Source organism: Ammospiza nelsoni, chromosome 8, assembly GCF_027579445.1.
Source record: "Ammospiza nelsoni isolate bAmmNel1 chromosome 8, bAmmNel1.pri, whole genome shotgun sequence".
Classification (NCBI taxonomy): Eukaryota; Metazoa; Chordata; class Aves; order Passeriformes; family Passerellidae; genus Ammospiza; species Ammospiza nelsoni.
The window spans coordinates 10,180,352-10,207,906 of NC_080640.1; the positions used below are offsets into that span (position 1 = coordinate 10,180,352).

A 27,555-nucleotide genomic window follows, 5' to 3' on the forward strand; every position below is an offset into this window, starting at 1 on the left:
CTTGTTTTCAATGAAAATAGCAGCATTGTGCAGCCTCCAGACAGAGCCAGACGGCTTTCCATGTAAACCACTGGATTATGCCAATATTTGACGCATCTGCCAATATCTAGAAAAACAAGTCTAAAAGCCCATATTGTTATATAACAGAGAAACAAGGCAGGCTTGGTGCAAAGGGCTGCTGCCTCTCGCTCTCTTCATCCTGAGGAAGACAGAGGATGACAGAAGGAGAATTCCAGTTTCAGCAGAGGCCGAAGCTTTTGCATGCTAGCTGCAGGGGAGATGGGAAAAGCTGCAGCCCTTCCTCCTGCCAAAGTGGGAAAAAATCAGGCTCTCACAGCAGCATACTGAGCACATTGTAGATGCTTGATGTGTTGAAAGAGAAGTCTGTGAAAGATTTGAAAGAAAGGGGCTCTCCACTTTCCCAAGGGATGAGCCTGGTCCCCTCTTCCTGCTCAGCCTGATGAGAGGGAAAACTCCTGTTTGAGATTCCCATGTCGGGGGGCATCAGGATGGCCAAAAAGGAGTAAAACACCTGAGAGGTTTCAGAAACCCAGAGCCAAACACAAGCCCTGTCCCAAAGAGCTGAGGATCATCCTTTATCTTGTTTCACTCTGGCTAAGACAGAGCCCCTAGGCTGCTTGTGCTTCCTCCTCTGTGTGGGGCCAGGAAGAGACTGGAAGCAAGTTCCTCTGGGATGTGGAGGGCAAGCAGGGCAAGGATGCCCTCTCTTCTCTGCCAGGAGCTGCAATGGGCCAGGAGACTGAAGCAGAAAAAGGATGAAAAAGTCCAGCAGCCCCACAGCAGATCCATAAGCTGTAAAAGGCTGCATATGGAAGAAGGGAGGGCTGGCCCTTGAAATGGCAGCCCCAGTGCTGCTCACTGGGCACCTGCTGTTCTCCCTGCTTTCCCTTTGTGCCTGTGCAAGAGCTTCTGACTGTATTTGGATTATCTGACTGTATTAGGATTACCTACTTCTACCCCCAGCTCCCCTCCAAGGTCCTCTGTCCTGAGCCTGCATCAGAGGGGAGCCTGGCTCTTGCTCTGTGCAGCCCCCCCTTGCACTTGGCTCTGTCTGGCTGCAGAGGGCTGTAATTTCACAGCCTGCTCTCCTCTCCAGCTCCCAATGACATCACCCACTCTGATTATATAAAGCACAGGGAGGAAGCCTTTATTTATGCGTGCTTTTTGCTCACAGCTTCAGCTGTCTCAGTGTACAACACACATGCAAATCCCACTGCAGGAACTGGGCTCTCTTTTGCCTGAATCAAAACTGCACTGCAGAAAAAGGTGTGGGTGAAAAAAAAAAGTCTCTGTTTCCTTCCCCCACACCTCTGAATACATTTTTGAGGAGTTTGGGTAGGAATCAACCTAGCACAACACTCTGCACCATAGCAAGCTGGGCACAAAGCCACTAGGTTCCTCCTTGCTGGGAAGTCCCCAGAGAGCTGAGGACCTGTGCTGGCAGCTCCAAGCTCTGTGTCTGCTGGTCACAAAGTGGCTACACAGGGGCTGGAAACCTAACCCCCTAACAATGCCCAACAGGATCCCTACAAGGGCCAGCCCAGGGCTGTAAGACCACTGGCAGTTTCCCTTCCTGAGCCCTGGTGGGCTCAGCCAAGCCCCTGTGCAGCCCCTGACAAGGGGTGACCCCACTGCCTGCTCCATCCTCCTCTGGTCCATGCTGCAGAAAAGCTGCAGACACGGGCCATCCCTGAATGTTAACACTGCCAGAGAGACAGCAGCTTCTTTGCCAGAAGTGGTTTGGGATTTGTGCAGGGGTCCTTGCCAACTTCCACCAGGAGCAGAAGCAATGGAAACTGAGAAAAGAAACTTTCTCTGCTGAGGACTCAGGCAAACGCACGCACACTCGGCTCTGGAGCAGCAGGTTTACCAGACTCAGCACTATCCCCCCGTCAGACACTGCTGAGAGACTTTGCTGAATCAAGGCCTGAACATCTGCAAAACACACACACAGACACACACACACAAACTCTCTTCCCATCTTTAAAAGATCAAGCCTCCCTCCCAGCAGGAAATGACCAACTCGCCTCCAGAAGCAGTTCAAAATGCTGAATTCTTAATTTTGTATGTTGAAAGAAGGGAGTATCTGAGGGAAAAGAAAAGCATTTCCCAGATATTTTTGTACTTATGCCTCCAGGTCTATAGGGCTTGAATTCAACAGTGGATTTAAGCATGTGCTCAACATTAGGAATATGCTCAAGTTCCACTGAGGCTAAATCAGACACTTGATCTTTGTGAGATATTAAAAAAAATTGAAGCAAACCAAAAGAAGCACCAAAAGAACCAGAAGAAGGAGGATCCTAACATGGAGAAGGACATTATCATATGTCTCCTCTTCCCTCAAAGCCTTTTCAAAGTCGAATCTAATTTAACCCTGAAATTAGAAACCACCAACTTTGTTTGGATTTCAGAGCCTAACAGATTGTCTAAAAAAATTCAGGAGTGATCACTGGTTAAAGAAAGCAATTCCTGGAGAAACACATGTGACCCCACATCAATAATTCAATGTACAGGAATGATTTTGAGATAAAAGTAATGAGAAACACATGCAAAAACCACAGGGCAGGGAAAATATGCTTCTAAAAGCAGTTCACAGGTCAGAGGCTGCTTATCTCCAGCAGCCATCGTAGGACGTGATGCTTTTTCCTTACTCTTGTCCCTGACCCCCAGGCCAGCCCTCTCAGCGAGGTATCCGTGCTTTACCCACGCTTGTCGCTAGAGGTTTTTGCAGGCAGTGGCTGCGGGCTGGAGGAGGCAGAGCGGGCAGAGCCCGCTGTGTGCCGGTGCTTTACCCACACTTAGCTCCAGAGGTTTTTGCAGGCACTGGCTGCGGGCTGGAGGAGGCAGAGCCCGCTGTGTGCCGGTGCTTTACCCACACTTATCTCCAGAGGTTTTTGCAGGCAGTGGCTGCGGGCTGGAGGAGGCAGAGCCCGCTGTGTGCCGGTCGGTGCTGCAGCGCGTTATGCAATGCTGCGAGCCCTCGGGCCGGGCAGCAGCGCTGCGGTGAGAGCGCGGCCCCGCTCAGCCTGAGCGCACAGGGCACCACGGCCTTCAGCAGGAAATCTGACTCACAAATGCACCGCTGAAAGTTCATGTTCTCCACCTGAGCTCTGAAAGCGCTCGCAACAAGCCCTGCTTTCGGATTTTAAATCGGGTCTCTCCTCACGATTGTTTTCGTGCCTGTGCTCCCAGCTGGAAGAGGACACTTGCTCATCTGACCCTGTTTCCAGTCAATTTCTACCGATGGCTCCCTGGCACGTATGAGTATTTGTATTCCAAAAGCTAATAACATCTGCCATGAAAATTAACTGAAAAAAATCCTTCGTATTTTTAAATTTTTAGATGTAAAGATCTACCAAAAACATCTGCCATAAAAATTAACTGAAAAAAATCCTTCGTATTTTTAAATTTTTAGATGTAAAGTTCTACCATTTAAAATAAAGAAATGAAAATTTAATCCCAACAATAAAAAGACTTGACAACATACTATAAATAGGAATTTAAAGGAACAAAAAAGTTCTACAAGCAACATTTTCAACCTTATCTTAACCATGTCAGGTCTGTCTGCAAAAGTTAGAGATGAACGTGCACCCAACTGTGTTCTCAAATCAAGGCCAAAGGAAAAACAAACTGCAAATGATGAGATCTGTGACCTAAAAATGGTAAAACTATAATAGAAATAATTTAAAAATCCAACCCCAAAGCAATGCAGTTTTTCCAAGTCATACAAATCAGCGTGCCTCTGCCTGGTCACAAGCCATGCACCAGGCAAATAAGGGGTGGCACAGTGCATAAGAAAGCAGAGTTGTGATTCAAGGCCATAAGTGGAAACAAAATACAAACAGCAATGTCCTGATGTACTCCACAACTGCAGAGCTCTGTCCAAAGGCCACCTCAGAGACAAAACCAAAACCAGGTACCCCGGGAAAGGGAGCATCTTACCAAGCAACTGAAATACTCAGGAAAAATGGCTGATTTTGGGGCACAGAAACCCTCCTCCCCATCTGCAACAGAAGCTGCAAGCCTTAAGGTAAGCACAAAGCAAGGTTTTACCTGAAAATGTACCACCCACACTCTCCACTGTACACTTTGAAAGTGTCCATGCTTTACAAACCCTGACTGTCCCTGAGCCCTGGGTGGCCTTGCACTGCAGTGGGAGTGTGTGGCCACCTTACACAGAAATTACTTCGAGATGGGAACACTCATCACTGATGTCAACTTTGGAAGAGTTTCAGGTTCTTGGCAAACAGAAGCTGCAAGACCAACAAACCTTGTGCCAAGTGATGTCTTGCCACCACTGGCCCATTCCAACATGGATCTTTCTAGCCTACTACTGCAGCCTGGAGAAAGACATGCTCCTCCACCTCCCTCTGCATCACACAGCTGTCAAAATCTCTGCATTTCCTGGGATCCTTCTGGGTATAAAACTGAATATTGTTAAGAGGCCTCTCCTAATTATGTTATGATTTTGAAGGCAAATTCCTAAATCAAGCAGATCCCAAATAATTATACTAAAGCAACACTATGATTCTGAAGCTGAAGTGATATATCCAGGACTAATTTTATTCACAGCATAACTTTGGGCCTTTGGGTCCTATTTGTTGCACATCTTGAGGTTTCCTGCTTTGAACTATAGGGCTAGAAGACAGAAGCTTTATTTAAATGTATAAAACAATTTCTAAAAAAGAGAGGCTACCTATAATCTCATGACTTCCAAAACTAGAAAAGGCAATGTCAAAAACTTTTGAATGCTGATGCTCACAGTAATAAAAATTATGCCATTTTGGAAGGTTCCTCCTCCAGAATGAACTCACAGTTGCTCGGTAACACGACTGCTCATCCTTTCATAACCCCTTTGATCTTCAGAGGCACTGATGAGACAGGGCTGCTTCAACTCAGTAGAAAAAGATCAAATGCAATAACCTGGGCTTCACAATGAGAAGGTGATGAGAGCAGCATAAGTGGCCATCTGCCCAGCAAAGGAATGGAATCAATCAATGCCTGGCATTTTCTCTCACCCCTTCATTTTCATACAGATCTCACACTGACCTCAGCGCTCGTCCATCACTTTCTCCTCCCAGCTCCTCTTTGTCATTCCTTGCAAGAAATTTGGATACTTTTTAAGAGATGTCAAATAGCAACAGATGCTCTGGAGCAGATTTTCCCCAGAATTTATATATTGAAGATCTCCTATTATCAATATTGGACATTGTCAGAGAGTATTTTAATCTCTGGTGAATATAATTATATTATATTTTAGTGTAGCACAGAAGACAATGTTACCAGCTAAACCCCTTTTAGGCTGAGCTGTGCTCACAACATTCTAAACCCAACAGCCACCACAGGCCACAAATGCTTTACATCATGTTCTCCTTCTGACTTGAGAACACAGCCCAGGTGCTGCCTGTATGGGCACATGTAGGTAAAGATCATTTGCCACCAACTTTTCAATGTGCTGCTAAACATGCAGGTATTGCAATTTCCTACCCTGGCCATAAGATATGGTGACAATCCTGCATTTGACTATCAGGGAACATGCAAAGAAAGCTGTAAACATCAACAGACAACCCAGGCTGGTTAATTATAAAGCCCAGTCTAATAAAAACTCCATCTTTGTTAAAAGGTGGTTAAAAATAGACCTGCTCTTTAAATAGCCAGCGGTGTCCTGTGCCCTGGTTCTCACTAATACCACTGTAATTATCCTTCTAGGGATACACAGTGTGCTCAAAGCCAAGTCAGTGCAGAGTCCTCCTGCACGCTGCCACCATGCCTGCAAAGCAGCTGTGCCATTCATCAGGAACCTGCCTCCTTGCAGAGGAGGCACTAACCTGCTTTGCTGCAATCTATGGATTTTCAGCTTTACTGCTAGAATTAGGTCACCAGCAAAGATAGCCAAGATTTCCCAAACTCTCCAGCTATTCTTGATTATTCTGTTCAGAGGTTTCCTGGCTAAGCACAATGCCTTTGAAATGAAGAGGTGTTTGGGCTCCTGCAAGGCTTCTGCAGTCAAACACTGAGAAGCAGAGATGCTCTCACTCCATAATCCTTAATGGCCTCTAAAATTGCCAGGCAATGGCAAAGTTCTCCAGCTCAGATCTACTGCCACCAGGTCCTTCCTGCCTCTCCAGAAAAAATCAAAGATGGTGCACACCAGAAAACAGATGAATTAGAAAGGATCTGCAGGGACCCTTGAAGAGCCATGCCTGCACTTGAGCCTGGCAGAACCCAAGGCAGCAGAGAGCTTCCCTGCAGGCAGCAGAGAGTGGCCAGGGACTGGTCTGCTTCATAAGACAGACATTTGTATATCACTGAAAGAGTAAAGGATTCTATTAACTTGTTATTTGGGAAAACATATTTCCTGATTTTAAAATCATGAATAGGAAATTTGTCAATATCAAGAATAAATTCTTATCTGGTGCTAGAAGTTCTTTTTGTCATTAACATAATTTAAAAAATAACACAGGTAAGTTATAGCCACTAAGATTTTTTAAATCACATGCATCTATTTTCTGAAGCTGACCTCATGGAAGAAAACTCCTAATGAAAGTATATTTTAAGAATGTGACCATTTGACATACTTGTTTACACAAAATCTTTTATGCCAGAAGGAAAGCATGTGCTCTTCATCTAATATCTCTTCACACTGTCAGAAATATTTAAGGAGTCATCAAATATCTACTGTACCTTTCAGGTATAGACGGCATACATCTGGAACAAGGGAAGAAGTGCATGTAATTTCACCTTGTAAAATTATTTTAAATTTAACCTCAAACTTCCCAGGGAAAATGAATTACCAGCCAAGGTCATTCTTTGATGTATGTTTGGAAAAAAAGCAGTAGGAAGGAGAACTTAAGACATCCTAACAGTACTTTTCGTACTGAATATAAGGATTTTTGCACAGAAAAACCAGCAATAGTGTATTTCAAGAGGCTATGAGTTGGCTAACATTAAGTGACAAATGGTTTTAACTCATGTCACCTATGCTTGTTACTCAGGAGGGAGCCTGAACAGAGCATAGCTCCCAGCACACTGACAGCAGGTGAGCCATGTCCTGAACTCACACATACAGAGGTACCAGGAATAAAAAAGAATTTTTGAAAGGAGGCACCAGAGAGTGTGAAAACACACCTTGCCTCTGTTTAGGTGGTGTGATGTGCTAATACAAACTCTCTCAATACAGTTCTTCCAAAGAGGGGCCAAGTTTATTGTCTAGAAAATTAAAACAATATGAACCTCAGGGGGAAAGAACAACACAAACCCCCTGCCTTGCTCTTTCCCTTTAACTGGGCACCTTACTTATATTTTCTTTCTCTCCTGTAGGAGTGTGTGAAGGCCAAGAGATGCAAGATGGCTCAAACCTCAAACAAGGAAAAAGCATGGAGCTGGCTGCTTGGAAACAACTTTCTCTGGGCTGGAAGCAAGAAAAAAAAAATGTATCTGTAAGACATGCAAATTGCTCCATTTGCTTCAGCTCAACTACAAAACTTCTAGTGCTTTCAATAGGGCTCAAAAATCATTATATTACGCACAGGATGCTCTACCTAGTGAACTTTTGATCAGCTAAAGAGGACCATTATGACCCCTGTCTGGGTCTTCAATGCCACAAATGGATACAAATTTGATTCTCCAAACCAAGAACAGCTGTAGTTGAGTAAACTAACATTTGTAGGAGGATTAGCTGCCTTATGCTAGCTGACCCTGTATTTTCCCAGCAGGAAAAGGGTTAGGACCCCACTTGGAACAAAGCAGACACTGAAAGGTTCATGGCTTGTTTTGGAAAGAAAAATTATTTTAAAAGACAAGAAAAAGAGAGAGGAGCTGGAACACCTACTCCTCTGGTTTGGTGGAAACTGGTTTCCATTTGCTCTGCTATCAGAGCAGTATTAAGAAAATAACCACATGACCTTACAGAAATACCTGCAGCAGCACCACTTTATAATCACAGTCACACCCTCCTTCCTTGCTCTTCTGTAGTGCTTCTGTCACTCTCAGGGCCTCATGAACTTAGGCAAGATTCACTACTGTTTCACCAATCAGATATTTTATTTTCTATGTTGCATCCCATCCTGGAATGACTCCCTGTTGGTTTCAAAAAACACTGCTGTTAAAAATCATAGCTAAAAAACAACAAAAAAGGTCATTTTCTCCAAACACAATTCACCTGGAGAGAGCCTGTGGTGGGTTTCCTCAGCATGAGAGCCAAACTACAAACCAGAAGGAGGAACTTTTTGACTTTCCCAGTGCTGTGCTAGGCAGGAGCTGGCAGAGCTTGCAGGCACTTTCAGGAAGGGCAAAGCAGCAAACCGGAGATGACATTTCCACAAGCAGGAAAGGGCGACGCAGCAGCAGGACCTTGGAGTGACAATCAGACCTGGCCCCAGACAGCTTGCATGACCCCAGGGAAATCCTGCAGAACTGAAGCACACCCCACTCATCCACAAAATGGAGCTAATCCTGATTCCTTCATACAGTACTGCACAGCTACAGCTACTCCTGGTTTTCAGGAGCTCATGTAGCCCAGCAATGACAAAGGTGTGGGAAGAGCCAAAAGTCTGGGATTCTCTGGAAGCCAATTCATCCAACTTCCTCTGGTAGTTAATGAGGCTCAGAGTACAACATGGCCACATTTCCCAAAATGGATCAGTAATTCCTCACTACTCCATATATGCAACAAAAATCTGTCTGAGGTCTTCTGTTATCTCTGTCCCAAGAAACTCTCAAGATGGAATTTCAAAGGAGTTTAGTCATAATCAGGAAGACAAGACGAAGGCTGTATTGTTGACACTGCAATCACACAGTTATAAAGCTTTTTACTTCTTAAAACCCTTTAGTTCTGATGTCCAACTGTTAATCCCATTATGGTTTAGGCCCCATTAAAAAAATATACACCACAGTAGCTCAGACATCACACTATTCTAAAAAACAAACACCTACATAGGATGTTTCCTCTTCTTTCTGTTTTTTAAATACAAAGGTTATATTGGCTTATTGGTTTTGTGTGGGGGATAGGAAACACTTAACTCTGGGCGCTGGGTTGCCCCAAGCATCACCAGAATTGTAGGGAAGATTACAAGAGTTGGCAATATTAATAATATTTTTCACTTTAAATAACAGAACAATTAAAAAAAAAAAGCTCAGTTGAAATGAAAAAATAAAAAATTCTTTAAGAATCTCGTGCAATTTGCCTTTCCTGGATGGCTGAGGGAAAGCACAAGCCAGTGCTGTCTGCACAGACCTGGGAGCCAGCCTGGAGGGCTTACAGGAGTCCCCTGCTTGTGTAGCACAGCCTTCCACTCTGACAGCTGCTGAACACTTCCAGTGTGCCCAACACACAGTACAAACCCCTTCCCATTCTGCTCTTTCCCCACCACGTGTGCTCTGTGCAGAGATCACCACAACACACAATTCACAGAAACTCCAAGAGACACTCATGACTCCAGAGAGCCTTCACATGTTTTCCTGAAGTATATGACACTAGACATAAGATTTTGCTTCTCCTCTCCTTTTGCAATCACCTCACTGAAATGTATCCCTATATGTGCTTTTTCCAGTGAATACCAAGCCTGTAAGCTGCTCTTCCAAGCCAAGAGAAGTTTAAAAGAGGTCACACCACAGAGAATAGGATCTGCACATTTCCTAAGAGGGTCATATTACATAGAATATCCACGGGAGATGAAGTGTTCCCATCCAGTTTCCCACTTTTTTTGACATCAAAGTTGCTCTTTGGGTTAGGTGAAGTGGGAAATGCATACATTGGAAAAAGAAAAGATCCATTTTATTTGTTCCCCACATTTGCCTAGCTCAGCCAGAACTCCTCAGCATATTTTGAGGGTCTAACAGAGTGATTCTTGCTAGGAAAGTTGACTGCTATATTCAGCATTTGAGACTTCACGTTCACAGAGGCACTCAGCTTTGGACAGCTTTTTTTCTTCCCTTGAACAATGCTGAAATAATTTTCTTCTTAGACATCAGAAAAAACTTTCTAGCAGTAACCACAGTTAATGAGGGCAATAGGCTGCACTGTTTCCCTGTGCAATCCTGCTGTCAAATGCTTTTAAGGCCATGCTAGATTGGTACCTGCCAGAAAAGCTTTAGATGGAGCTTATCCTGCCTTGGGATGAGGGCACCAAATGAGTGCTGTAGGCCCCTCTCAGCTCCATCCCTGACAGCTTCAGAAAACTTCAGAAACCACAGAAATCTGAAGAACGCAGTCTCTTGCTCTCCTTTAGATACAGAGCCTGAGCCAGCTGCAGGGGCAGCATGCTGAGTCTCCAGAAATCTCTTTGAGAGCAGAAGATCTGCTCCAGAGTGGCAGTTGCAGCTGGCAAAGGGCATTAATGCCACGTGTGTAGGAGCAAGCAGGCAAAGCAAAAGGGAGGATCTTGAGGCATCTGCAAAGCACTGTTTCCATTAGCAGAATGAGACAGCTCCCTGCAGTGCAGGTTGGCAAGGAAAGACCAGGAGCAAAGCAAAAAACAGGAGGGATTGCAGGGAAGAGGAACCCCCCACCCAAACTGCCTGCACCCCAGCAAGCTCTGCAGTTACACAGCTGCAAACTTGGAAAAGGGCAGACAGCTCTGAGGAGCGCCAGGATCCACTCTATGAGAAACACTGGAAACAAACACAGATCAAAGGGAAACACCAAGCTGTATACACAGCTGGGGCTGTCTTCCCCTGTTAAAAAGAGAAGGGCACGTGCATTTAACTGCAAGCTCTTTGTGAGTGCTTGCACGTAACCGTGCATCTGGGCACAGGCGCGCACTCGCCCCACGCTCCAGCTCCTGGCATCACCGGGGGGCAGCTCATGAATGGCATTTTCCAAGCTCTATGGAAGATTCCCACACAGCTGGGCAAAACCTGACTGGGCAACCCACAACTCAACCCACCCCTGGGAACAAGGCCAAATTGGTGGAAATAAAAGACATGGGAGATACAAAGCAACCTCTGTTTTAGCCTCTGATTTCTACAATCAACCTGCTGCATTGCTCCTCCATTTAGAATGACTCATTTGAACAATTTCATTGAGTTTCCAGAAGGAACACAACAATTCCCATCTAAGGGCTGGGCCTTGACCATGTGGAATTGGAATGAATTACCCAACTCTTCAGCAGGTTGTGTCTTTATGTAGTACTGTAAAGTCTCTCCTGAGAGGGAAATGTGGAGGACACACTGCCCAGAACTTCCTGGGGGAGCCAAAGCAATCCCTCCTGCACAATCCAGCTCTGAGAGAAAGAGGAGATTACCTACACTGCAGCAGCACACGGAAATGCTGGTGGCTTCCTGTTGTCGGGTCCTGGAACACTCGTGGCTGACCAGGCTCCTCTTCAAGGCTAGTGACAGTCACAGTGGGCTCCTCAGGGCTGAACCTTCCTGTTCTGTTCCTTTTCTTTCCTGGGATGCTCACAGGGACATCTTCCCGTATGCAAATAAGCAGCAAAATCAAGTCTGGCATCAACAACCTTTCCATATACCCCTCCTGCTGGTTGTATGGCTTTGCCAGCCCTCACCCATGTGGAAGGGTCCTTGTCCTTTTATTACAAACACAAGAAGAGCAGTGTCTATCAATGTTCTCCTTTTGTTTCTGCATTATTCACTGTCCTGGACAGTAAGGAACCCTTGGCACTGCTCCCCAAATGACTCGGCACAACTACAGTGCTGTGGAGACAACCAGAGAGGAGCAACAACTGCCCAAGTGAAGGAGCAGCATTCACCAGAGAGCCATTAAGAGCTGTGCTTCTAAATGATTCAGATGCTTTTAGATATTCCACCCTGGCTCAGCAACCAGACAACTCAGAGATAGCAGCCTGCACTTGACTTTGCAAGCATGACTAAATTTTGTGCAGCTGTTTACTACCTACCATGATAAAACCCACACCCTTACCATAGGAGCTGCTATCAGTCTGGGCCATGTGTGAACCCACTGATACTATGCACAGAGTCTGCTTCTATAAAAGTAATGCTGCATTTCAAACTCATGTCCTGTTTCCACTGGTGGCTTCATGAATAAGCTTTTCTGTACCAATCCTCCTTTCCCTCAGCTCCTCGTGTGCAGAAACCCTTGTACAGACAGTTACAAGATCATTCTGTAACTGCTACATCCCCTTTCCTGCCTCACCTTTTGTGAGCTGAACATGCTCATTTGCAAAATCTACCATTCACAGCAATCTGTTCTTCATCCTGAGCCTTATAAGCACTGAACTCCCAGGCAAAAAAAAAAAAAAAAAAAAAAAAAAGAGAGAGAAAAGAGAAAAGGCATCCATGCTTTGCAAGAGCTTTTCATTTTTCCCCTAAATAAGTCATGTTGCTTTATGAATGTACTCTCTAAGGTAAATAATTAACAGGCAAGAGGGACAGAAAATCTTATTACATGGCTAATGGGAAGTGATGCTCAGGCAGCAGTGTACCCATAAAGTATAGCTTCAAAAGACAGCCCCTAGGCCTTCTTAATGGAACATTGGGCTGAAAACCTGACTCATGCAGGAATTCCTCTGCATTCCTTTAGACTCAGACAAATCCAAAGTCTTTATCTGAGATTCAGCCTACATCTAATAGACAGTCTGTTTCACCTCTGAAAAACAGGATACTCCAATTTTGCACAGGCACTGTAAGGAACAACCACAAAGAGCACTAGGCAGAGATGATCTGTATTTCCATACAAATTCAAACTCCCAAGGACAGAAGGGGACACTGGTAGGTAACACCATCAACTGCTATGTTCTGCCATGCCCCTGACATAGCCCTGTCCACGTTATCCACTTGTTCCATGTGAGTAGAATTCCTGACCCTTGGTTCCACATTGCTTATTTAATTGTTTTATGGTTTTCTCATGCACTGTTTGGGAGGAAACCTGTGAGGTCTGTTTGCCCACAGTTATGCAAACTACTCAGGGTAATCAGCACCATTTGCAGCCAGACAAGAACCACAGCAATTGCAAGATGAAGCCCTTCCCTCCTTTCCCAGACAAAGTTGTGAACACCTGTCACACACTTGCATTTACTATCACAGCATCCAAAACTAGGAGTTAGACCATACTGCTGCCTCCAAAGCAGCAAACCTGCCTACACTCTGTGTCCCTCTTCTCTTGCCTTAGGGGAGAAGGTGTCAAGCAGCACCTCCTGGCCCTGGCCAACACTGAGGGACACAAGGACATTGAGAGGGACACAAGCAGTGAGCATAAAGTTTTGAAGGAAGGTGGAAGAGGGGAAACTTGTGTGAATGAGAGAAAACGCAAGCAACCAGCCAGAGATGTAGCTCAATAAAGCTGTGGATCAAAGGACTGGGTCAATGCAACCTTGTCCCTGCTCCTTTTCTCCATCAGGCACCAGCTCTGTGCATGTGTCACCTGGCACAGGCCACACCAGGAGACACGTGGGGCATCCCATTCTTCCCATGTTCCCTTGCAGTATAAGGTTAGAGTTTATCCAAGCTGTCATACTTTGGTAAAAATGGGCCACACACAGAAAAGAGAACAAAAGCATGTTTCCTTCATTTCCTACCCCACTTCCTTTGGTTATTACAAACCTGCATGGGCTACATCATTACATGTACCAGATGTAGATCAACACATACAACTCCAACTTCTGCCCCAAGAGTACAAGGTCCTGAAATTTGTCATTAACAGGTGATCAGTCTCAAAATTATGTTCCTATTACCTCATCTTTCCTACAGCAGAAATTCCCAACTGGCTTTTAGCTATGCTTTCAGGCCCATGAGCAATGTTAGTCACTTGAACAAGAAAAGTTGTTGCATCAGGACTGCAGGCTCTCAGCACCTCAAAAAGCACCCTGGACAAAAAAAAATAGCAAGCCTGCAAAGTCTCCAGAGATGCATTTAGGAGAGAGATGGTAAGTACAGAGCCATGACACGACTGAAAATGGAGCCAGGAAAGCTGAATGCTTGACTTCCTACTTGAGACCAGAGGTCCAAGCTCACTGATTAGAGAGGGTATTTGCCCAGTCTTTATAATTTTTTGAGGACAGCCATAAATATACAGAACTGGAGAGGGTTCAACCTGAAACAAAACAATGGCAATGCACCCAAGTAGAAATCTGAGGATGCAAGTTTGGGAAGAGATTCAGGAACCACAGCTGGCAATGATGCACTCCAAAGCAGACTGGTGACCTCTGATTTGGTGCAGAGACCTGACTGCAGAGAATATTTCTTCAGAAGATGGGGGTTTCCTCTCAGGTCTCCCTTCTGGAAGGCAGGATGATGAAAGGATTCTCAGCATCAGACCATTATGACAAGGCCAAACAGATTGTGCTGACAGTTCTTTCTACACCATGGGAGAAAAACATATCAGAAAGTGCCCCAAACACATCTTAGTTAAGAAGGGCTTTGTGATAAATATCTGTTTCTGAAAAATGGCTTATAACAGTGATTTTATTGTGCAACATTGTTGAAATAAAAACATTTTTCTTTGTGACAGTTTGTGACAGACTACTATCCAAAATAGTAGTATTCATTTTTTTCCTCTTCTTTCTTCAACAGCTATTGGATTCCTAAGGGAGGTGCAGAGATCTGGGAGCAGAGAGGATGACAGGCATGCATACATTCTTCACTGCATCACTTTGAATAAAAAATAAATCATATTGAAACTAGAAATTCCTATATGAGCAGTACTAAAGGACTTGAAATGAAATGTGGATAATTTTGTTTCCTTCAAATCTTGGCATGGAGACTAACTGTCCCTTTGCAGCAGCTGTACTCAGAGTTCAGAATGTTCAGCAACCCAGCCAGTGTGAAACAAAGCCTTTGCAGACTTCCAGTTGCAACTGAATCAAAATGCTGCTTCTGCCCAAGGAGGCACTTTGCATGAGCAAGTGTGCTGGTCAGCCTTCCCCAGTGTTACACCAGTGACTGGCGAGTTCTCAGAGCAGTGCCAAGAAACAGCAAAAGGCAGATTGACACTAAATAATGCTGGCTGAGCCTGAACAAACCCAGAAAGAACAGCTCTCTGACAACCTTACTCCAAAAGCCACCAGCTTCACTCCCTCCAGGTTAAGCAAAAACAGCAACAGCACTGTAATAAGTTATCCAGATCTCCTAAAACAGAGAAACATGCTGCAGCTCTGTTGAAAATTGTTAGTCCCAGCTGAAAACAGAGGCATCTGTCATCCAAACAACAGAGCTGAAGACAGCTAACTACCTCCAGCTCTTGTTCCACACTGGCCTTGGAGACAGGAGAGTTTAGCTACAGTTCCCACAAGGAGCAAGTTGGATCAGTGCATGCTCTGACCTTTGGATGTGTCAAAGAAAGATGCATGCTCAGCTGTGCTGGATATGGTTTGACTGCTGCAAGGAACATCACAGGTTCCAAGTTTTATTAATGAGGAAAACAATATGTACTGTCAACGTTTGCTACATGAAGTTAGCATGAAAACAAAGCTCACTCCAGAGAACAAATGAAATTTACTGGATTTGTTTCTTGTTCCAGCTCTCCTGATAAATAGCACAGAACTCAACACCACATTGATTAGCTGGTTCAAGACAAACACTGATCAGATTGCCTTGGCAAGCATATATAGCACTACAAAAGCACAATCATCCTTGTCTATTCAGAGTAGTAAGGATTCACCATACTTTCATTTCCCTTCCTTCTATCTTTCCCAGCCTAGACAGCTTGTCTACACTATTTAAAAGCTCTACCTTAAAAGCTTTTCCTAAGACACACTCAAAGCCCTTATTCTAAAGAAACAGAACGAAACAGTGCAAATGCTGCAGAGCCTCAGAAGGCCCCCATGTTTCAGTGCAAACTGACCCAGGTCACTGTTCTCTCCTCAACTTTCAGTAGGGGTTTTTTATCTTATCCACTACCTCAGATAGGCAACTGAGCACAACAGTCAGCTCTGGGTGAGAAACCGCCTTGGAAAACCACTCTGCAATAAATAGTCTCTCACGTCAAAGAAAGAATGGGTGAGGAGCCACAAGATGGGGAATTCTGGTAAGAGTCAGGCTAAAAACCACAGTACTTGATCCTTGCTATGTGTCTGTCTTCTTTGCTTCTGATCATGTCAAAAGATATCAGAGAGAAAGGATGTTACACCGCTTCACTCTGTGCTTTTACATGCAACAAACTTTAAGCAACTTGGTTTAAAGTTTGTCTCCTTTAGACTTTTTCCTTTTTCTTTCTAAATTATGTACTTTTGCAAAGCCACAAATTCTGCAAGATCTTCAGAAAATTCTATTTTCAGTGATCCCGAGTCCTCTTTACCTCCTTGATCTATCTTTTGTTTGAACTGAATTATTGTTACCATAAGAAAAATATGCTCTCATAACTCATTCTTTACCCAATTACTCAGCTTTGTTTTCCTTCCTTCTGCTGCATTACAAAGCAATCATCATCAAAACCTAATAGAACAATGTATGATCTACAAAAAAATGCTGGGGTTTTTTTGATTTTTATTTTTTAAATCTGATCAACAGCATTACAAAACTCCTTCTTGCTCTGTCAGGAGATGTAACATTTCTGACAGACATCACTGCTGTATTGGTCTACCAGAACTGCCACTTCACAGAGCAGCAGGATGTCACCTCAGAGCTGCGATCTCCCCCTAATCCCACACTGACCACATCCTCGTAACGCTGGCATGTGTCTAAAATGTTCACAGACAACAGCTAACACCACTGTCTGTATAACACACAACATTTACCTTTAACCTGGATTTCAGTTGTTATCCTTTTTGAGAAAATATTACACTTGTAAACTTCATCTTTCAGTCACACACTTTATCTTGTTTTCCTTCAGAAAACAATGCAGAGTGTTGCTTACACATCAGGTTTTTTGGTAGGCATGTTAAAGGACTAAAAAATATCATTTTAGTTACATACTGCAGCAGATGAGAAGAATGCTGGTTTCTTGTTTAAATGCAATCTATGACTCATCCTGAGCAGAGATAAACTGAAACACATACCCATTAAATAAATTTTTTCAGTGTGAGGATTAATGACAGATAATAAGTATAAATTAACTTTAATCTTTTACAACAAACGAAGTCCCTTATATAAATGTCACTGCAATCTTTTCAAATTAAAAAACCCAAATCAAAGCCAGAAGAGGAATCATTTAAATATTACAGTAAATGTTTGGTACCAAATCAAACAGCTCCTTAGCAGAACCAGTGGAGTGTTCTGGAGCAAAATATTTTCAAGCAGTAAACCTTAAAAAATTCTTTTAATTTTTTTAAAACACATTTTTAGAAGGTTTTCTACATTAAAGTGGTACATACTAAAACATCATCAGCTCTGCAATACTGAGTCCAAGTTAAATCACATATTCAGAAAGGAGGAGAGCATTTTGTTTTACTAATATTCTCTTGCTACTGCTTAAAACAAACTCTGTGTAATTGTTGAATGGGTTAAACCAAAATTTAACTGAACATAAGAAGACTGCTGTTCACAGACAAGAAGAGAAAAAAACAGAGTCAGAGACCTAATAGTGGACAATTTTGAAAATTATAGTGTGTGTCAATAATAGAGATAACAGTGAGATTCAGAAGGAATAATCTCAAATAATAGGGAAAATGAGCACCTGTCAGCCACAAAGCCATTAGTATCAGGGCTTTTATATCTGCAACAGTTAAGTCTGGAGACACTGACAAACTCAACAACACAGCAAATAAAAAAAGGAGCTGGGGAACACAGGAAACAATCCCCCTCACTCAGAAAACACTGATGTGGAGTTTGAAAATAAATGCTTCCAGTATGCAACTCGCTGCCCAAATCACTGGTAATGAACACTGCAAACACAGCAAGGGCATCACAGCATCTAGCTGGGTTTGCAGATGGGAGCAGCTGATCAAGCCACAGCATCTGCATCAAGGGACAGACAATCCCAAACCAGGAACATCAGACTCCTGAGCAAAGTTCCCAGATACAGGAGTTTGCCTGTACAGAGCACCCAACATGATCAAATGTGTGCCCTTCCCAGAAGGATGAAAACCAAAGGCTTCTAAAACCATGTCTGAGACAGACCTGGAATACAGTGCCCCGGCATGGGAAGCCCTGGAGGAAAGACCTTGCTGAGAAGGCTGATGGTTAGGAATCTTCAGCCTGGAGCAGGTGGGGACTAAGGAGAATAACAGACAAAAGGAGAGGAAGAGAGAGATATTACACCGACTGAAAATGGAAGGAGAAATTCTGTAACAAGCAAACACCTTGTCAATATTGAGGAAAAGGAGGCATAAGGGGAAGCTCAAGTAGTAACACTCCTCTCACAAGTAACACTTCTGACATGCTAGTCAATAGTTAATCCTTATGGTATCCCCACCTCAGAGAATGTAACTGTCCTCAGTTAAAGACAGGGAATCAAGGCAAGAACTTCCTCAACTCACACAGACAACTGATACCCAGCACATCCCCATCCCATCAGCTGACAGAGTCCTTAGCTGGACAGTAAGTATGTAACACTGGCTGCTAAGAATTTGAAGTTTTGCTGCCTGCCTTCAGGCTAGAAGAAGATGATCACATATCCATGCAAACTTGGCCAATGTGATAGGACCAGGCTGGTCCAGGGAAAGATGGAAACAATTCTGCTCTAAAGCTGCACTGAGTAAAAGCAGCATTAGCAGTAACAATTAGATATGCAAATAAGCACACTGAAGATTAGTGACGGTTTACTGTTGTCATGGAGAAAAAAGCACCTTCAGTTCTGGGTCAGACCCAAGGACTGCATTTCCTTTCCCTCACTGGTAAATAGAACCAGAGAGAGCACTGGAAAACCCAGGAGCCAACACTCCTCAACACAGCTCAGCCAGGGACTGGAAAGGCTGAAGCTCAGGGAGCAACACAACCCAAATAAAAAACCTTCCCTGCATCAACCCAGAGAGGTAAGACCATGGCGATTCTGTAGATACTCAAAAATACCAGGAGGGAGAAGCACAGGCTGGAAGAAAACACCCACACCATGCAAAGGCCAAGCTGCTTCCCAGCATTGCTGCTGCTAGGGAGAGGCAGATGTGGGGGAAACTGAGGCAACACAATTTATGAGGTACTCAGCTCCAATTCCCTTGAAGCCACAGGGGAAGACCTTGTCTGAACGAAAATACACACTTGGCTCAAAGCTCTGTGTGTCTTTGGCCATCCTCACAGAACTCCCATCCCTTGTTACATGATGGCTGCTAAGAGAGAAGAGGAGGCAATCAACCTATTTAGACTCAGCTTTCCTTCCAACCCTGGGGGTTTCTTCATAGGAGCAGCTGGCCAAAGCACCGCCTTTGTTACAGCAGCCACAGAAAACACAGACACCCACCCTCAGCCCCCCTAAAATCCCACAGAAGAGCCAAGATAAGTTTATAATGGAAACCCTGACACAACCTTAACTATAGCATCCTGAATGGAAGGCGATAATCTGATCTCTGTGTGAACTGGCTCCCCTTGTCTCAACGGTATTTATCTTACTTTAACTCCTGTTACAAAAGGGTTGAGTCATTTAGAAGAGCCAGCCAAGTAACAAAACTGCAGGGCTTGCTAAAACATCAGATTCAAGGATAAACAGGCACAACCCTAGAACAGGTTAGGAGAGTCTCTGCAGGAGCACAGGTAGCCAGAGCTCCAAGCCTCTGGACAATGGTATTTTCTTCTGTGCTACAGAGACTGTGACAACCCAGTGCAGGGTGGGGGGAGAGGGTGCAGAGCACAGGGCTCTGCCCTTCGGTTCATGGTAACACATAGTACCCAGCGCCCAAGAAACCTGATCCCGTAGCAACCTCATGTATGGAAAGTGCCCCAATCAGATTTCACTGTGTCAGGAGAAGAACGGTATTTACTCTGCATACAGATTAGTCACAAAACTGGGTCACTTCTTGCCTTTTCAGAGAGAGAGAAAAAAAAACCCAACCAAAAACAAAGCTTCTTTTTCAGATCTTTTTGTGTCTTCCCCCCAACTTTGAAAACTACATGATGCAGCGTGGTCACTCACAGCTGTCTAAGCTGATCAAACAGCACCTGCATGAGTAAGGTCAAAGCACATTACACTCACCAGGCTTACATTTTTTAGAATTCAGCTCATTAGCTACTTACCGGTTCTTTTCTAGTTCGTTGTGCGTAGACCTGGAAAATAAAAAAAAAAAATTGGATTAGCCACCTTTGACCTCTGAGCACTGAAGTTCAACTGCTGCAAGCTGTACACATCCCCATTGGCACATCATACTGCAAAGCCAACCAACTACATACATTAAAATCTATAACCTTGCTGACAAGACGTTCCTTCCCTCCAGTGCAAATGCTGGTACCCTTACTGCTAAAGAAAATGTTCCCTAGAGACTTAAATGCACACAAAATTTTAAAGAGAGGCAATGATTAGAACAAGGGACCAGAGCCTGTCACTTCCAGACTCCTGGCACTGCCACCAACTCAGTACAGGACTGAAGTTGTTTCTTTGTGCTTTAATTTCTTCATTCACGCTATAAAAATATCAGTATCATCTTCTAATGCAGGAGCTCATAGAGAATTAATTTGTGCATCAAATACATGGGAACCTTCCTTCCAGCAGAACTGGCCCTGGAGGGACAGCCCCTGGAGCCCTTCAGCCATCACATGCCAGATTTAGCCAATTTAGCAGAAGCAGACATGGCCAGCATTGGGGCACAAAATGGGGTAGCCAGTAGTGCCCTGTTTGCAAACATCTCTGGCACTGCACAGCACATTTAGGATGCCTGGAAAGCCCTTGGGGATGGGAACAGCACTGCCACAACACCAGCATGCAGTGAAGTGACCCATAAAGTGACACTGTGACGCTCCACAAAGGAGGGGGCTTTGTGTTTATACCTGCCCACCACGCCAAGCACACTGCCAGTATTCCTTAAATTGGAGCTTTGCAGCTTGGAAATGAAACCAGCTAGAAACAAAAGGGAAACAGGCAAGTTCATTCTCCTTGCCTCTGTGATGATAGAATGAGTGGCAAAAAAAGTTTAAATCCATTCAGGATTTCTAATCTAACCCAGGTAAGGTTGTTGAGGATTATTTAAAAGGTAGCCATTTGTCCAACATTTCTCTTCAACAGAAGGTCACCTTAAAATAAGAGTAAAAAGAACCCAAGAGCTTAATAAAAAGGATCTATTTTCTTTAATTTGGCATCACATTTCTTCCGGAGCTCTGAGAAGATTATCCTCTATCCCCCATCTGGAGAATCCCACAGAGAATTCTACAATTAGGGAACTGAATGGAGGATGTGCTCCAAGGGAAACCCTGTCATAATTAAATGCTTCTCCAAAAAAAGGAAGGAGGAGTGCCTAACAGGTGTTAGAACTGCATTGAAAATGATTACTAAACTGTGGATGTCTGCAACAAACAAGGTAAATGAGCCTTAGCTGACCATGGCTGAGAGCAGGGGAAAAACAAAATGTTAGCATACACCTGTGCAAGCCACCCTGCTCAGCAGGACATGGGATGGGACACCCTAAAGGCAAGGCACACTATAGTCAAACTCTTCATCTTGAGAAAACTCCTGAATTCCCTCCCTAAAGCAGTGGATGCCTTCATTCTGGCTCCCAGGAATCAGAAACATGAATATAACATTTAGTCCAGAAAGTCTCCCAAATCAACTCCCCCTACCCCCCACCCCAACCTCTCTGAGTCTAAACCAGCAAAATCCTTTGTCTGGGCAACTTGGACCCAAATAAACCCATCAGGACTGAGCTGAGGCCCTTTAGAACCACTGCCCATACATAGTTTGAAACATGCTTATTGTTCTTCTTTACTGTATGCTCCTGCAGGAGACTCTGCACTCTTCTTGGCTATGACATTAGCAGTTTTAAGGCCAAAGATATGCAATGGCTTGAATTCCTGTATTATATCGAGCCAATTACCAAGGCCAGCACTGAAAGAACAAAGTTTGGCCTACTGCTGTGAACAAAATTAAAACAGCAGGTTCTCCTTACTCCTCTCACACAGGAGACTCTTTATTACCTATCTGCCTTCTGATGAACAAGACAACTGAGAGAGGTCACAGGCTTTTCACCAAGTCAGGAAATATTCACTGTGACTTTTAACCACGGCTGTGGCAAGGAAAAAAACCAATTCCCCCCCACACACACCTTCCACTGAAGCTGAATGCAAATGAAAGAATCTCAGTAGTATTGAATCAATCCTACAGGGAGGCTTCTTCTCTTACCTGCCTATGTTTTGCTTGGTCTCACTAGGACCATCTGGAAAAGTTTTAATTTTTTATTTCACCCAAATTCAAGAAAAAAGTCCAGCACTGCTCCCCACAATCACCATTCACTAATTTAAATTTTCTGTGACAGTTTCCTTTTGCTTGGACAACACAGAAAGGGAAACAATCCTCTCTCTTCTGTTCATTACCCATTTCATTTTCTATAGCTCCTAATCTAAAGATTTGTTTTTACCCCTCATCTTTGGGCTGCACGTGTTACTAAGATTTATTTGGAGTTAAACAAGGACAGTGCTGTCAGTGAAGTGGAAAAAAGTGGAGGAGCCTCTACTGATACAAGTCAGAAAAATAAGTGTCTTAAATGGGTACAGAAACAAATGTAACTGGATCTCTTGAACTGAGCTGGTGTTATCTCTTAACTGAGAACTTAGAGACTATCAGCAGACTGAAATCAAGGCCTCATCCTGGTGCACTATCACCAGCTTTTTGATGGGTACAGGATGAACACCACAGCTGAAAACTATTGCCAAAACTCAGGGAACACTGGCTGTAGGGCAGCAAGTGACCAGCGTGCTCAGTGTGCCACTGTGACAGTCAGCCACTGCCTGTGCCACCCAGGGAACAAGGACACAAACCAGGGGAATTCACATCCCTGCTGGCAGGTGGGCAGGGCAGGCAGAACCTGCAAAGCTGAAACCAGACCGGGGGGTATGGACACATTCAGAGGGGAAAACAAAAGACCAAGCACATGTACTGGCACTGCTCAAAACGGCAGCTGCAATTTAAAAGTAGCTCCAGCACAAACTGTCTGCAGGGTCCTCATTTGAAAGTCAGGTTTCTACAGGAGTCATTCTTTAGCAGTCAATTTAAAACATCCAAACTGATAACTACTCCTAAAAACTGAGGAAATGTTATTAAGGAGGAGGATCCTGCTCACTACATTTTGAAAACAGCTTGGGAAAAGATCAAGAATGAGTTTCAGAAGCTTAAGATAAAGGGGTCAAGCAAACAACAACAAAAATAGCAGAGCAGTCCCTGTCTATGCAACAAAAAGTTGAAAGAGGACAAAGTCAAGTTATCCCAATATACCCCAGATACCTGAAACTGCATACAGAATGGGAAGAAAGAGGGAAGCAGAAATTGTCAGTCATTCTAATTTAAGGTCAAATGCAACAACCTTTTTGTGCCAGTTACAGTGATATTGTCTGCAACCTTGCTATCCAACACAGTAACAAGGTGTTGTTGAAACATTAAGCTCCACTGAAGTCCCCCAGTACATCTGAACCTGCAAGTAATTTGCACTTTACCCCATTTTTCTTTATTTAAATAAAATTTCTTCTACCATGGCAGAGGCAGCCCAACTTTTGCCCAAGCACAGGTAAGGCAACACAACTAACTGCAGCAGAAAGGAACAAGCTCTAAAGAGCACTGAATTCATTTGTCATTGGGGTTTTTACTGTAATTAAAATCACAAAGCTGCCACATGACATTAAACACAGCTGACCTTTCTGGTTTACACATTTATTATTGATAAATGGGCAAATACATGCATTTGCAGAACATCTGCATTTTGGTTTGGGTTCTCAGTGAGGTAACTATTTTCTGCTGAGGAGAACACAGTCCTTGAGAGCCCTTGTCCTATGCAATACACAGATGGCATTTAGACCCCACGATCTGTCATCTCTCCTGAACCTGGTCATCTTCCTGCCTGAATCTGGCATCAGCTCCTGGCTCCAGAGGAGTCTAGGACTCCAAGAGCTCCATCTGCACCACAACAGATAGACTGTTGTCTCAGAGGGTGCTGCTGGCTACAAGTAAGGGGCTCCTCCCATACATCTTTAATGCCTACACGGACCTGGTGCTTCTCCAAATTCACTCACCACACTCAGCTTTATCAAGAGTTTAATAATGAAAGAAATATTCCACAGCTGGTGAAAACTAGGGTAGAGTTACCTGAATCGTGTTTAGCAAAACAAGAACATTCATGTGCACACCAGGCCAGCTGCTTTCTTGTCTTACTTCACTCAGGTTCAGCTATGTCTCCTGCTTCTGCATCATCACACCAGATACAATCTCATTCTTCCTCATTTTACAGACCCTTCCCACCTTCTGGCTCAGCTGACATCCATTCACTGGGCCACTAAATTCCCCTGCAGGAAATGCCTTCTTCCATTCTTCAGGCCAAGAATAACCAATCCTTCTGAAACCAGTGAACTACATTACTGCTCTCTATGCAAGTTCTTCCTCAAAAATGACAAAATAAAATCATGGAAAATAAGGGTGGTCAACAGCTTTTTTACATTTTAAACCCACCTGTGTCCACAAAAAAAAACTTACTGGCTGAAGTGTTTTGCCAGTGCTTTGCCAGGGTTCCAAGTGGATCAACACCACAGGAGCCTATGAAGCCAGGGCAGAAGCCAGCCTGGGAAACCCACAAAGAACCTTCAGCAGCAGCACGTGAGGCTTCCAGCCCAATGGCAAGACAAATGAAGGCTGCACAAGAGTTAATTCTTCCTGCCCAGACAGAGATGCTCAAGGGCCCTTTCTAAGGGAGCTGTGAACCCTCCTCACCTAGGAGAGGCCCAGAAGTTTGGTCCTCAGAGAGCTTCAGGGGAGCCATGGGAACACAGCAACTTATGGTACTCAACACTGCCATGAGCTCCTACAGTGAGGAGGAGCAAAATGCAGCTGAACAGAAGATGGCATAGCCAGGGCAGGAGTCCCTCTGCTGCCATCCTTATGCCCTCTGCAAGTAGCAGCCTCAAGTCTAACAAGAACATCACCTCAGTCTTGCATATCAGCAAATCTAACGAAATGTTTCCTTACAAGCAGTACCAGAGACAAAAATTATCTTAAACCATTTCTACCTCATGATCCCCCTACACTGTCTGGCCTTGAGGTCCAGAGTAAATTCTTCTCCACGAGGAGCTGAGGTGAGGGGATGGAACAGACTGTTTCACCTTCTCACTGACGTCAGTGGAGATGCACCAGATTAAGCTGGCCCCACACTCTGGCTAGCTTTTCTGTGGCTCTTAGATGGACACAGTATCAGATTCCTCCTAAGGCTCTGATCAAAGCTGTTTTCCCAGGATCAAGCCAGACCTTTCCAAAGTTCACATTCTCCGTCTCCAACAGAGAAGGGAACGCAGCCGTACTGGCATCTGTTCATGTTTGTTCATCTTTGGAAAAGGAGAAATGGCCCCACAGTCTGCTTTCAGCTCAAAGAGCAGAAGAGAACTCTTCCACGTGGTTCACAGCTATAGAAAACCACCAACCCCTGGGTTTCTACACAGTATTGGGAAAGTGTCCCGCAAGACCCAGTCAAAACAACTTTTAAAAGTATACTGCATGCTTCCCTTCAAGAAGTAAATATATTCAAAGTCACCTACAGTATTTATACAGCCTCTCTCAATTTGGTACCTGCTCCCCATAACCATTATTTCTGTTTGCAACATTTCTAAATTAAGTCTTCTGTAATACTTTTTATGCAGGGGGACAACACCAATACACAGAAATTAGAAATAATTTTCCCAAGGTCATACAAGAAACCTGTGGCAGAGCAGGGTACTTAATTTGGGTTCCCTGAACCCCAGGATAAGGTAGCTGTTCTCAGGCATCCCAGAGACAGCTAGCATGAACACTCATGCCATCTGACTCTTGGGTCAAATACCCCCAAAAAAATCACATAACCACTGTGAAGTGTAAGTGGGAAACTGAGAAAAAAGCCCACAATCAACAACAACCCAAACCTAAACCAGCCTTGATGTCTTGCCCACTGTCTGCTAAGTGAGCTAACTTGACTCAAACACCACTGTACAAAGTGCCAGAGAACTATTTAAAATGGGAGCCAATAACAAAGCACTGTTAATTTACTGATAAAACTCAACCAAAAGATGTATCATACATAACCCTCATCTGAGGAAGCAACACTGTTCTGACAGTGCATGTTCTGCTTTTTCAGCACACAGGAGAAAAGAGCAGGAAGACAGCTCCTCCTTGCTGAGCACCATGAGTTTATCCCAGCTCCAGAGCTGAGCTCCCCCAAACCAGAATAACATCCTAATAAGCAGCACAAGGTGGCACTCTGCAGGGAAAGGTTTTCCAGGCCAGGCAACATAACAGCAGGAATGTTGTTTGCATTCAGTGCTGCAGTCTGGGGCCAGCAAAGAAGTCCCCAGCTGGCTTCCCTCCCCACTGTGCAGGCTGGGAGCAAGTGTGCTGGTGTGGGCTTTTTCCTGCACCACCTGAGACCCTACATGCTCCTCCTAGCCCCAAATGCTAGAGGAAAACTGTCCTCATGCAGGGCCCTGTAGGGCCAAGAGGAACTGGGTTTGCTGAACAAGCAGCTATTCAATATTTTGTTTTCTCTTCATTGTTCAACGTGTGGCCTCAAGCCAAGCCCTGCTCTGAATACAGAACTGGAGCTTTCCTTACAGGCTTTTTGACAGGCTCACTGAGAGCAGTGGCTGGGCAGCTCACAAGCACATTTATTCTCATGCATCCTCACTTTCCAAACTGAAAGCTAAGAAACAGAAAAATCAGAATTGCATCTTTATGTCCCTCTGAGCACTTCCATGAAGACTCCAAGGACTTTGTTTTCTAGGCCACTTTGCATGATCTAAGCACAAGCCCTGCTGGTGGCCCCCCTGGCTGTGCACCACAAGCACTTCCACAGTCCAGATCCCAGGTTCATATCTTGGAAAAGATCAGTGTGAGGAACAGACAGGTTGGGGTCTCCCATAACAAGCTGGCCTGAAAGGGGCTTGTTGACTGGACACTGGGCAGCTGACATCAGCCAAGAGTGAAGCAAGTTCTCCAAAGTGTATTCATTGCTCCATATGTCTGCCTTCTAACTCCTGCCACAAGTGAGCAAAAGTCCTACAGAAACCACTTCCTTCTCTTCCCAGCCCACAGTTAACCACGTCAAAGGGGGCTGGTACACACAGATCAGACACAAAGGCTGATGTATGTTCACTTGGTGAAGTACCTCAGCCATTTCAGTAGAGAAACCCCAGTCCATCCTCCTTGGACATGCAGCAGACATCTTCCCTAACAATTTAGAACTCAGACAATTCAGGCAGATTCTCACATGTCAGGAAGAAGAATATTTTTGCCTTCACCACTGCAAGACTCTTGTCTGTGATTCATGATGCACGGGAGTTTGAGCTTCTTGTAAACAGTTTCTTGCCTTTTTTTAATATATTGACAAAACTGTGTATTTCATGATCTGCTGAAGAAAAATGTCACCATGCACTTCCAAGCTCTCCCATGCACAAGGAAGAGCATGACAAAGAATGAGGACAGGAAAATACAAGCACTTTTCTATGCTGTCCCTGTCCTGCTGACTTCCAGCAGGATATGTGAGTCTCACTACATGGTCAGGGACTTGGCCACTTCCAAGGCCACATCAGAGCCAGCCTCCC

General features: G+C 44.3%; 1 protein-coding gene across 3 annotated transcripts in view; it reads right to left on the reverse strand.

Moving 5' to 3' along the window:
• MXI1 (MAX interactor 1, dimerization protein) overlaps window positions 1-27,555 on the reverse strand; it is a 55,002-nt gene that overhangs the window by 8,000 nt on the left and 19,447 nt on the right. For all 3 annotated transcript variants that reach the window (XM_059476721.1, XM_059476720.1, XM_059476722.1), the window contains exon 3: window positions 20,041-20,070. In XM_059476721.1, the coding sequence (XP_059332704.1) occupies window positions 20,041-20,070 (30 nt within the window). The remainder of the gene's footprint in view (window positions 1-20,040; window positions 20,071-27,555) is intronic.